Here is a 13,098-nt window from a genome sequence, read left to right on the forward strand (position 1 = left end):
AAAATAATATTATACAGATACATTGTACATCTTTTCATATTTAATGGACCACCATATCTATTATCTTACACCTGAGGAAGCTTCAGGAACTTGTTAGAAGTCAGCCACTTTAGCCAAGTAAACTTTATTGTACAAACCAGAAAACAATGTCTTCATAAAATACTGAATTTAACTCAGAGACATTTTATTTTGTTGTCTTTCACTTTTGAATGCATCACAGTTTTTTCATTTGGCAAAATAATCTGACCCAACAAGCAGACAAAGGTCAAGATAGATTAGAAATATTGAACCTTCCATTTTTAAATTAAGTTTCTTATAATCAATTTCCATAGCCCATATTTTTCCTTGTTAGATGGTCCTTCTTATTCAGATCAGGTCTCAGGACAATTATGTAACACTTGGGGAGGAAAATACAACCAAGCAGCCCAGCACTGGAACTCAGTAAAGTGAAGATTTCCACAGCGACCATATATTTTCCCTTTGAACTTATATATGTTGGAACAAAACATATCCAAACACTGCAAAATACTAACATGCTGAAAGTGATGAATTTGGCTTCATTGAAACTATTGGGCAACTTCCTGGCCAGGAAAGCCATAATAAAGCTGACAATAGCCAGAGATCCTAGATAGCTCAGAATACAATAAAACATAACAACTGAACCTTTGTTACACTCAAGTATAATTTCTTCAGTTAAGAAGATCATGTCCATATCTGGGTAAGGGCAAGCTATACAAAGCCAGGAAATACAAATTCCTATCTGAATTAGGGAGCTGAAAAGGACAATGTAATTTGACATTTTTTTTCCTACCCATTTCTTCATAGCTGATCCTGGCTTAGTGGCCATAAAAGCCAGAACTACAGTGATGGTTTTTGCCAATACACAAGAGATAGCTATTGAGAAAATGATAGCAAAAGCTGTTTGTTGTAAAGGGCAGATCACTTCCCCAGGACGGCCGATAAACAGCAATGAAGAGAGGAAGCAAAGCAGAAGGGAAATTAGGAGAAGATAAGAGAGATCCCGATTGTTGGCTTTGACAATGGGAGTATTCCTGTGCTTAATAAAGATTCCAAGCACTGCAGTTGAGAGCAGAGCAAAAGAACAAGCTGAAAGGGCCAAACTGATACCCAAAGCTTCATCATAAGTCAAAAAGTTTAAACGTTTTGTCAGGCATTTATCTTGAGCTCTGTTAGGGTACTGATCTTCTGGGCACTTGAAACAGTCGTCAATATCTGAAGAATAGAACAGATTACATTCCAAAGTCTGTCAAGCATACTACAGTTATTTCATTTCTATAGTCAAGGTTAGACAGAGATTTATATTGAATCCTCATAGTATTCTACAGGCTTTTCTCTATAGAATTTAAGATGGACAGCTAGAAGGCCTGGTACTTAAGTCATTCATTTGTGCATAATATAATCCACACATTTGTATATTCACCCTTTCCTCAGTTTTACCATGCATGGTCTAATTTTTGTTTTAAACGGAGATGTTCAAAACTGTACATATTAGGGGAAAATAAATAGATCAGTGAGTATGTGGCTAAATCAATAGGTCAAAAGTATACCAAGATAAATATTTTATTTGTTTATTAAATTTGTTTCTTGCCCCTTTCATTGTGATGCTTCTGATGTCTACAAATTATAAAGAGTTTTTATAAAACATTTTCAAACTGATTTAAAAAATAAGAATGGGATGAAATTGTCTGTAGAAAAATGACACAATCAAAATGCACTTTCTTTGTAAACCAAAATATGAAATTGGCATGCTATTATAATTTATAGAAAAAAATATAATCACTTTTGAGATACTGTTGAGTTACACTCTTTATTCATTACTATTTGAAAATTATAAAAGTTGTAAGTAGTGTTTTCTTGTATAACACTACAATATTTAAGTCCAAAAATATTTAAATTATAATCTGTACTGGAAACAAAGAAACACATTTTGTTTCCTACTTTAATGTAAAATAAGGACAAGCAACTGGTTTGTGTCTAAGACTATTCTTAACCTTTTGCAGAATAATAATGAGTGGAGATATATTAAACATGTTATTAAGACTGGAAATATAAATATTTCCATATTTTCTTTTTTTCTTTTAAAACCACAATGTACCTAGTTTATAGTTTATATTCCAGCTTTCATGTATTTCTAGTCTGAGATTGAAAAATAATATTGTTAAAAAATAGTACTGTTAGCTTTCAGCAGCCATGGTTAGAGGAATGCCAAGGGCTACAAATAGGCAGAATTTGGCCAGAGGCAATAAAAAGACCCGAGATTTCACAATTTGAAACAATGGTTTTGTATTACATTCATAAATAAAAGTTTATGAAGAAAAAATCCTAATCAAGTTATATTGTGTTTGCATATATGATTAATTAGAACTATTGTTTCATTGTGAAACATTTCTCACTGTTAGTTGCTTATGGATTTTAAATATTTTATTAATTTTTTATTACTTTAAAAAGTAGTTATGGAAGATGTATACAACTTTTATCTGTAATAATCTCTACAAATAAAAAGTAAAAAAGTCTTAGATTAATTTTTGAATATCCCATCAATTTCTTATTTTTCCCAGTATGGAATTTCCTAGAGATACCTCCCCACCCATGTTCCCTCTGAAATCCTTTGAATTATATGTCTTCCAGGAAACAATAGGAAGTTATTGAATACTTTGTGTGATATGTTCTTATCTTTTGAGTCAGGCTTGACTCCTGGTAACCCCAGGAACAATTCCATGCAGTTTTCTTGGTAATATTGTTCAGAGGTTTTTCCTAGCACATAGAGAATGATTGATCCAGAATCATCTATCAAATTTTCATGCCTAAAGTTCACAGTTCACAGGGGTTCTAATCCAGCACTTTAAACCATTACATCAAACTGTCTCTTAATAAAAAGGGAAGGAAGAATAACTACCTTTCTGATCTGAGATCTTTCCAGCTGGACATGGAATACAGTCATAGCAACAAAATGGCTTTCCTTCTTGCTTTTTCCTGCTGTAACCTGGATGACAGTTTTCATTGCAGACAGCAGATGGTGGCACCTGTGTATAAACAGAAAACTGTAGAAGTTTATTAATTCTTGAAACAGTTTTTGGTTCTTATGTCATGTGGGACTGCTCTTATTTTGGCATGGTCTGCATTATCTATGTGCTTTTATTTATTTGACCCTTCCTTTACCTTAAATTTGCCCGTGCAAATTTTTTTAATTGGTATGTTGAGTGTATGGGACTGCATGTGATAGTGTGAATGACCCACTTTTATTATTATTTTTTGTGTGTTTTAACTAGAACGTGGGGATTGTTTGTGTGAGTGCCTGAGTATGTTTGATTCGGAGGACCTGCCGGGGAATGCGGGAGTCACCGGGGTGGTTGGGGGATCTACGGCTACGGGAGAGGGTCGGAGCATTGCGGTCATAACAGGGAGGGGCAGATACGGCAGGGGCTTTAGGGCTGGCCATTACCGGGGAAGGAGGGCTCACTACATCCCAGAGAACCCTCCTTCCGGCCCTATGAGTCCCACTCCGAGGTCAGATGGTGCGAGGAATCAGGACCCTGGTCTCAGGCTGGTGTCGCTAAATGCCAGGTCTGTTGTTCACAAGGCTCCCCTCGTCCGGGACTTAATTTTAGACGAGAGGGCAGACCTGGCATGTATTACTGAGACATGGCTGGGCACGGAGGGAGGAGTCCCCCTCGTTGAGATGTGCCCAGACGGGTTTCAGGTGCTGCATCAGCCGAGAGCCCAGGGAAGGGGTGGCGGTGAGGCTATTGTTATCCGAGAGTCTTTAGCACCTCGTAGGATCCCTGCTCCGGAGCTTGTCGGGTGTGAGTCCCTGCTGGTGAAGCTGGACCTCATGGGTCAAGTGGGTCTGCTGCTAACGTACCTGCCTCCCAACAGCGTTGCAGCAGCCCTCCCCTCGCTCCTTGAGTCAGTAGCCGAGCTGGCAATTGAGTTCCCCAGGCTCATGGTTCTGGGGGACTTTAATTTGCCATCGCTCGGTGAACACTCTGATGGAGCGCAGGAGTTCATGGCTTCCATGACAGCCATGGGCTTGACCCAGGTAATTCGGGGCCCAACCCACTCAGTGGGTCACACGCTCGACCTCGTATTCCTCTCGGAGCAGTGGACTTGTGATCTTGGTCTGAGGGGTAGTGAGATCATACCCCTGTCGTGGTCAGACCACTGCCTACTGAGGCTAGACTTCTGGAGGCCAAACCCCCACTGTAGGGAGGAGGAACTGACCAGGTGGTTCCGCCCCAGGCGTCTCATGGACCCCTTAAGGTTCCAGACAGAGCTTGGGGTTATTCCTGATACTCTCACCCACAGTTCGGCGGAGACTCTGGTTGCTGCCTGGCACTCAGCGGCATCGGAGTCCCTTGACCGAATTGCGCCACTACGGCCCCTCCGGGTCAGCGGATCCCGGAGACCTCCTTGGTTCACCGAGGAGCTCCGGGAGAAGAAGCGCCGGAGGAGACGCCTAGAGCACCTATGGAGGTCCGATAAGTCCGAATCGAACCGAGCACTCCTGACAACATGCACCAAGGAATATATCAGGGCATTAAGGACAGCTAAAAGATCACATATTGCCACCTTGGTTGCGTCCGCCGAGTCACGCCCAGCTGCCCTGTTTAGGATAACCCACTCCCTCCTAAATAGGAGGGACGCGGGCGAACCCCTACAGGGTAAGGCTGAGGAATATGTCCAATTCTTGGCGGACAAAATTGCTCGGTTTCGGTCAGACTTGGACTCCATCTCTGCAGATCCAGCCGAGACACAGGGGGAGAGCTTGGCAGACCATCTCTGGGTTGAGTTTCAGGATGTTGCCTCTGGGGATGTGGACAAGGCCATACGAGCTGTGAGTGCCTCCACCTGTATACTGGACCCGTGTCCCTCCTGGGTGGTTGCCAACAGCAGTGAGGTGACACGAGGCTGGATCCAGGCGGTTGTAACCGCCTCCCTTCAGGAGGGGCACTTCCCCGCCGCACTTAAAGCGGCGGTGGTGAGACCCCTCCTGAAGAAACCATCTTTGGATCCAGCCGTTCTTAACAACTACCATCCAGTCTCCAACCTCCCCTTTCTTGGGAAGGTTGTTGAGAAGGTGGTGGCCTTCCAGCTCCAACGGACTTTGGAGGAAGCAAGTTATCTTGACCCCTTCCAGTCTGGCTTCAGACCTGGTTACAGCACAGAAACCGCTTTGGTCGCATTGACCGATGATCTCTGGAGAGCCAGGGATGGAGGCCATGCGTCCATCCTGGTTCTCCTTGACCTCTCGGCGGCTTTCGATACCATCGACCATGGTATCCTTCTGCGACGACTGCGGGAGGTGGGAGTGGGAGGCACTGTTCTGCAGTGGTTCTCCTCCTACCTCTCGGACAGGTCGCAGTCGGTGTTGGTTGGGGGGCAGAGATCATCCCTGAGGCCCCTAACTTGTGGGGTGCCGCAGGGTTCAGTCTTATCCCCCCTACTATTTAACATATACATGAAACCGCTGGGCGAGATCATTTGGAGGCACGGGATAAAATACCATCAATACGCGGACGATACGCAGTTGTATCTGTCCGCCCTGTGCCAACTCAATGAAGCGGTGGACGTGATGAACCAGGGTCTTGAGGCCGTTAAGAACTGGATGAGAGCTAACAAACTGGTACTCAACCCAGACAAGACCGAATGGTTGTTGTGTTTCCCTCCCAATAATTTGGCCAGTGTTCCATCGCTCAGGCTGGGGGGTCAAATTCTACACCCCTCAGATAGGGTTCGCAACTTGGGAGTCCTCCTGGACCCACAGCTGACTTTTGACCACCATCTGTCGGCTGTGACCAGGGGGGCATTTGCCCAGGTTCGCCTGGTACGCCAGTTGCGACCCTACCTGAACCGGGAGGCTCTCACAACAGTCACTCGAGCCCTTGTGATCTCCAGGCTGGAATACTGCAATGTGCTCTACATGGGGCTGCCCTTGAAGAGCATCCGGCGACTTCAGCTAGTCCAGAATGCGGCCGTGCGAGTGATAGTGGGCGCACCGCGGTACGCCCACATAACACCCATCCTCCGCGAGCTGCGCTAGCTACCTGTTGATCTCCGGGTGCGCTTCAAGGTGCTACTTCCCACCCATAAAGCCCTTCATGGTAGTGGATCTGAGTACTTGAGAGACCGCCTTCTGCCGATTACCTCCCTTCGTCCCATCAGATCGCACAGAGTGGGCCTCCTCCGAGTTCCATCCGCCGAGTTCCATTGACTGGTGACTACGCGGAGGAGAGCCTTCTCAGTAGCAGCTCCGACCCTTTGGAACGATCTCCCCGTAGAGATTCGCACCCTCACCACAGTCCAGAGCTTCCGCACAGCCCTTAAGATCTGGCTATCCCGTCAGGCCTGGGGATAAGATCTTCATACACCCCACCCGAATGTTGAATGAATGTTGTGTTTTATTGCTATTATTATTTGTACTCACATATTATTTTACGTTCTGTCTTGCACCCCCTTCCCATGAGTTGTAAGCCGCCCTGAGTCCCCTCAGGGAAAAGGGCGGCCTATAAGTGACAATAAAATACTAAAAAAAAAAAAAATTAAGCTAGATATCCCAAATGTCAATTGAATCTTTCAGATACAGTATTCATTCTACTTCATTTTTGAACTCCCCCCTACAAACTCCCTTTCCATAATTAGGATTTCCTATCACTAATAGCTGCTTTGGCAGTTGATAGGAAAAGTAGATGTAGTGAGTGATAATCAAGATTTGTAGCTCTGTTTTGTGATTTGGTGGAAAAAAATACAACCAAACTATGATTTCTGAAATATTTCCCCAGTTTCTTAGTATTTCTATTTTAACAGAATCATATTCTATTAAATATAATCATATTCTATCATTATCTTGCCTGAACAATTTATAATTTTGTGTAATAGTAAATTCAGTAGGTGAATTTAAGGTACAAGGGTAAAAGCACTGAATAAATTAGAGTGGTATTGTTCTTGAATCCAAACTCTTATTAACAAATGTTGAAATGCACTCTGATGCTAATAAGTACAATGTTTTTTCTATTACATTAAAAATAAACTTCAAATGTATGTGTGGTTGTTTATCTATCTATCTATCTATCTATCTATCTATCTATCTATCTATCTATCTATCTATCTATCAATCATCTATCTATCTATCTATCTATCTATCTATCTATCTATCTATCTATCTATCATCTATCATCTATCTATTTCTTCTTCTTCTTCTTCTTCTTCTTCATCATCATCATCATCATTCTTTTTAATTTCTACGCTGCCCATCTCAAGATGATTCTGGACAGCATAGAAATTTATGTATTTTATTGATGCACAATTGCTACTGTATATTCTTGTTGTTTCTTGTTGTAACTCATTTCCCCATCACTGTACGCCATGTACATACATGTGCTAAAGGATAAATGTCAAGCATTAATTTTGCAATACCTTCTCCGTATGAATTTATATCTTAGAACATATACTTTTGTCTAACCTTCTTAAACTCTTTGTGCCATACGATAAGATCTTCATTAATAACAAATGGTTTGTTGGGTGAAGCCTCTGGATCAATCCTTCCAACCTTGATATTTAAATAGGACTTGTTTGGAAAACCAATCAAATTTGTTATGTCATAACCGGATCTTAATTCACCATTTTCATTGAAAGACACATGGTCTCCAACACTGTTGTTAAATGAGATTCTGCTTAGGTAATGATGTAACTGATTTGGAAGAAATAAAACATTCAGGGTTTGGTAGACAATTACTTCTTTGGTTGCTCTTATGCTTGTCCTATGGATCTATCTCTGACTCTTTCTACATCTAAATCTCTATACATCACAACATATGTCTCACTAAAAATTTATTTTTTTGTAAACATATTTTTATTTCCATTTTCATAACATACAATCACATGTATACTATACATAGCCAATATCATATAATATTAAATAATGATTACATCAGTTCCTCTTGTCCTCAACGCCCCAAAAAGATTAACACCCATTATTAGCTCTTCTGCTCTCCATACACCTCTTTCTTCTACCTCTCTCTTACTTCCCATCTTCCCTCCATCTTCCTTTCCTACTCTACTTCCCCTTCCTTTCTCCTTCTCCTCTCTCTATATTCCACTCCTCCTTATCCTCATCCTTCTCATCTTCCCCCCTTACCCTCTCTCCTATCCCTCTCTTCCCACCTTTCTTCTCCCTTCTGCTTCCCACTCTTCCTCTCATTGGTGTATTTCTGCTTCCATACTACTCTATTTCCTCTTCCTTTCTCCTTCTACTCTCTCCCCTTACCACTCCTCCTTATACACCTCATCTTTCCCCTTCACCTTCACTAAAAATTTATTGTAGAAATGAATCTAAGGCTCTCTATGAAAGTTGGTGGAATTCAGTTTCTAATAATTTTAGCAAACAAAACTCATGATGAGGTCTGATGGGAGTTTTGGTCCTACCTACTACCAGTACATAAGGAATGGGAACAGAAGTTCCCCATTTGTATTCTAGATTTTGTATCACATTCTACAGCATTTATTATTTCATTTATCATTTATTATTCATGCTGGATAGTTATCTACAAATTGGAAAATAAAGAAACAAAATAACTAATAGGGCATTTTGAATGTTTTCTTACTTTCCAAGGATCTAGATTCAGAAAGTCCATTTCCACTCTATCTGTAGTTGGTTTCAGCCTAAATCTGGATGACTTCAAGTTATGTAAAACATGAGCAATGGCATAGACAGAATTGTAGATGCTGTAACTTTGACCAGTCATACTTATTTGAAAAAAAGACTTTGGTAGGTTTTCTACACTTCCGTCCCAAACACACTTTTTTTTGTTTTCCTGGTGCATATTAAAATAGGGTATCAAACACTCATTCTGCCAAACGAACTTGGTTCGTTTGCTATCTTCTTTTGGCCAGTGTACATTAAGGAGCTCAAGAAAAGGCTGAAATCCTGGGACTTCGTTAATTTGAATTGCAAAGGATAAAGAACCATGGAAAATTTCTATTGCCATCTTTTTGAGAAATGTTGGTGATCCAAAGTCCCAATGAGCGGTGATAAGCCACACTTTGCCCAAACTTACTTCTCCCAACTGTAACATATTTTTGAAGCTCCACATTGTTTGAGTATCTGAATACATGACAATTACATTAGTTGTGATATTTTGGAGAAAATGGGTCATACTTTCAATATGTTGTGTCAAATCAACAATGTGGACTAAATCAATTAAGGGTTGTATTCTTCCTGTGAAAGCTGCACAAATTCCATTTTGGGAAAACATTGATAACATAGTTGCCATAACCTTCTCTCCTTTATCTGAATTTGTTACAACAATTCCAACCCAAGTCCATTGGAAATGGAGGAGCAGCTGAACAATTCCATGAAACTGCTGTGCTTCACCAGGTACCATACGATAGAAGTACGGTATCCTGTTGCCAGCATCCTTCTCTATAGCAAAAAAGCAATAAGCAACCTAATTTAAAAAGAAGTATTAAAAAACAATTAGGTAAACAGTTTATTTATCTTCTAAATTCTCCTATAAAAATCTACAAATTAAAGTTCATGCATCTCTATGTTTCATTTAATTAAATTTTATTGCTGTTGTGTATACAAAATTAGACATTTCTATTTTCTTAATAAATATTACAATGCAGAAATTTTATTTTGTTTTTGATATTAAAAAAATAGAGTAAAAAGAGGATTTGAACTGGAGTACTTCTCCCTTATAATTTGTGATGGTTTTTTATGTCTTATCTTGACTATTTAATTAAATACAATAATGGTGAAGCATTTTTATGTTGCTTGGTTTTATTTTTTTATTCCCATGAATGTGGAGTGTGTGTGTGTGTGTGTGTGTGTATATAAAGCATTACATAATTAATGTTTAGTTTTAGTTTTCTGTAGACAAACAACAGAATGAATATTCATTTGGGGAAAAAATTGACTTGAACTTTTTGAAGTGTCACTGTTACATATTTGATGCATTTGAAAACTACAGAGTAAATGAAATATGAGACATGAAAACAAACCTTGACAGGTTTGCATTTATTTAAATGCTTTTAAAAACATACAGTATGTAAATGTGTTATTTGTATTTACTAATATTTGCCATACATGTATATGAACCTGAAATCTCTTTAGAATTTTCCATTTTTATACATAAGCCATAAAAAGAATTTCAATGGCTATAAAGGGAATTTTAGATAAATAATCAGGTCCCAGCAACTGATTGTAAATCAATTTTTTTCATATAATTTTTTCTTGGTTTTTCTTGGTTTTGTGATGCCTTACAAAGGACTAAGAAAGAGTATGAAGTAGGACATCAGACTTTCTTGTGTACACATCCTACCTGTGGAATCTTGTAGGTGATTAAGATATTGGCCATCAGAAGTGAGTTTTCGGAGTCAGATTCTCCAATGACAACTGGTAACATATTCCGTTTCTCACAACTATAATTAGGGATAGTCTTTTCTTGATTGGATAGAAGCTTCAAAGTATTCAGATATATCATTCTTGCATCAATATAGCTATTAGAGATGTGGAATCCAAGGCTAATGTTTGGTAAGATGTTTGGATTCCTATTGATCTCCTTGACTGCATATACTAAGGAAAGTATATGTTGATTGTTTATTGGCATTTCACTGGAATGAGAAATTGTATTCTTTATCAAATGGTCATACTACAAAGAGATAAAAAAGACAAAGAAAACAAGGAGAAGAAACAAAGAGATGAAAATTGCAGTCAAAAATGGGGGGGTATTTACATAAATTAGAAAAATGCAGAGAAGAATGAATGAGAGAGCAGACACAAACAATTGCAATATCAAGAATGTTATCTTAAGGTATATTGACAATATGTAACTCAGCCTATGCATGTTTCAGATTGGCATGTTTAAGTTACCTTTGTTCTCTTTACATTTGTAATGCAAAATGTAATGATTAAAGACTACTAACCCACAAACTGAATCTTGGAGATGATAATATTCCCTCCAACATATTCTTTGGTATCCATCAAATTCTCTTCCCTATCTAATTTTATTTTAAAATGCTTTTAGTTAAAAGTGTACATGTATAACAAAGCACAAAACAAACAAACACCTGGCTTCAAAGTATCCCAAAGGTGCTTTTTCAAAAGGCAACTGAACTCTTTTTTCCTTGAGGAAGAAGACATTTCACTTCTCATCTGTCAGTTGTCACTTAAAAATAGTGTTAACTCATGAAGCATTCCTGACCTGTTCTCGAGTTGCCATAGGCAGGGGGATGGGGAATCTAACATTGCAACTGCATTGAGGAACTTGCACTTCATTCAAAACAAAGCACATTCCAGCTGGCCACATCAAGGTCATATCCACATAGATCCACAGTGGCTGGAGGGAGTGATCTCTACAACCTGCGAAATTGTTTCATTGGAGAATGTGACTGATGATACACCTTGGGGGGGGGGGGAACAGGGTCAGAACCAGGGCATGAATTAAATTGAGGTCAGAGTTGGCTTCACTTTGTCTGTGCTGACATGAAGCTCCTAATAAATAACTGAATTTCTTTTAAAGCTTGGCTTGAGGTTCATGATTTAATTAGGGCATTAGTCGGAATCCTGACAGATAGTTTTTTCCAACAAGGATTCAGACTTCCATACTTGAACCCAGAGGTATTCTTATAAAACAAAATGGGAGTGATTATAGTTCTGAGTTTGCTTTCAGGTTTTTTGATATGATTGATGTGATTTCTCCAGTCAATGATTTTGTGAGATTGCCCATAAGATGCCTTCTAAATAGTGAACATGTGCACTAGTCTTCAACCTTGGAGACTTCACCCTTACAAATTATGGGTGCATTTATCACCTTGAGAATTTACCACTCCACTAAACAAAATGTTAAGGAACGCACAGAAAGATACTTACATTGGTGATTCAAAAAGCCATGGATTTGGATACTGCTTGAAGTCTATTGTATCTGAGAATGGATAGGACTGAGAAGTAACCCCACCAATGATAAAGCCACCCATCTGATAATATTCTTGTGGTTGCTTAAAGGGGTTGCTCAGTTTGCATATAATGCCATACAACATGCCTAGTGATACAAGCAACAACCACACTGAAAGCATAAAAAATATCATGCCCATCCCTATGGCTGATATTGATCTTTTCCCCACCCCTGCAAATTCTTCTTTTATTTTAAATGAGATGATAGTGCCCACCAAGCTGCAATGTTTCCTTCTTCCTTCCCTTACTATCTATATCTATTTATAGATACGCTTCATTAGCTTTTAAAATTTTCACTTTTAAAAAGTATGTGAGTTTGGGGGAGAGATTGAAGTTGAATCATAATGATTTGAGATAATGACAGCTTTTATCATCAGCTCTCCAAAGAATATTTGTTGGAAACCAATATGTCACGTGAAATGTTTAAATGTTCAAGATAGTATGCTATTCTGTTACTCTTATACTAAAGTAATGTTTACATTTTATAAGAATTACAATAAGATCATCATGTATAGGGAAATAAACTGTATTTGGTGATTTTGTCAGTTGTGACCTTACCAAAAAGTTCAGCTTATTCATGGCTACATTTAAGAATAAATAGAACAAAGAAATGAATGAAGGTAAAAAAAATTAAAAACCATTTTTATATTAATTAAATTTAATTTGATTAAGTATAGTCAATATATTTCTGATTTATTATATCTTAAATATCCTAATTCCTTCATCTTAAAAATTAAAATTTTATATTAATTTTGGATATTTTGGGGTCACATTCAAGCTGCATGGTATATGCATACACAATAATAGTATGTGAGAAAGACCTTAGGAGACAGGAGGAAGAGACACTGAGGTTATTCAAGTGGTTTATCACTCTGGTGGACATAAATATAACTGCAGAAATGATTAAATATTTAGAAACTAAGGACTCTTTGCAATTTCCTCCAAATATTGAAGATTAGTAAACTCCTATTGGCATTGAGTTTCAAAGTGGTTGGACTATTAAATAACTTACTTTCCTACATGTTGCTTGACTCTCTTCAGGCAGTCAAACTAAAACACTTTTTCATTTTGTATATGCCTGGCTTTTGATATTATGCTATGCTTTAAGGGATTTCACAATCAGTTAA

The 13,098-nt window shown here is 38.9% G+C and overlaps 1 protein-coding gene across 1 annotated transcript; it reads right to left on the bottom strand.

Moving 5' to 3' along the window:
• Positions 1–319: 319 nt before the first annotated feature.
• LOC106540574 (vomeronasal type-2 receptor 26-like) lies at positions 320–12,550 on the bottom strand. Its single transcript, XM_087714589.1, has 6 exons — positions 12,530–12,550; positions 10,341–10,670; positions 9,333–9,439; positions 7,481–7,778; positions 2,918–3,044; positions 320–1,233 (listed from the first exon to the last, which is right to left on the bottom strand). Exons 1-6 carry the CDS (start codon positions 12,548–12,550, stop codon positions 320–322), a joined length of 1,797 nt encoding a protein of 598 aa, XP_087570715.1.
• Positions 12,551–13,098: the final 548 nt, after the last annotated feature.

The sequence above is a fragment of the Thamnophis sirtalis genome, unplaced genomic scaffold, assembly GCF_051295495.1.
Source record: "Thamnophis sirtalis isolate CommonGarterSnake01/CBP01778 unplaced genomic scaffold, rThaSir2_p1.2 scaffold_4, whole genome shotgun sequence".
Taxonomy (NCBI): Eukaryota; Metazoa; Chordata; class Lepidosauria; order Squamata; family Natricidae; genus Thamnophis; species Thamnophis sirtalis.

Coding starts and splice junctions, on each gene's coding strand:
- LOC106540574 (XM_087714589.1), bottom strand. CDS start 12,550: ATGAATAAGCTGAACTTTTTG. Junction 10,671..12,529: donor TGAATAAGCTGAACTTTTTG/GTAAGGTCACAA, acceptor ATCTCTTTGTAG/TATGACCATTTGATAAAGAA. Junction 3,045..7,480: donor GGCACAAAGAGTTTAAGAAG/GTTAGACAAAAG, acceptor GTTTATACACAG/GTGCCACCATCTGCTGTCTG.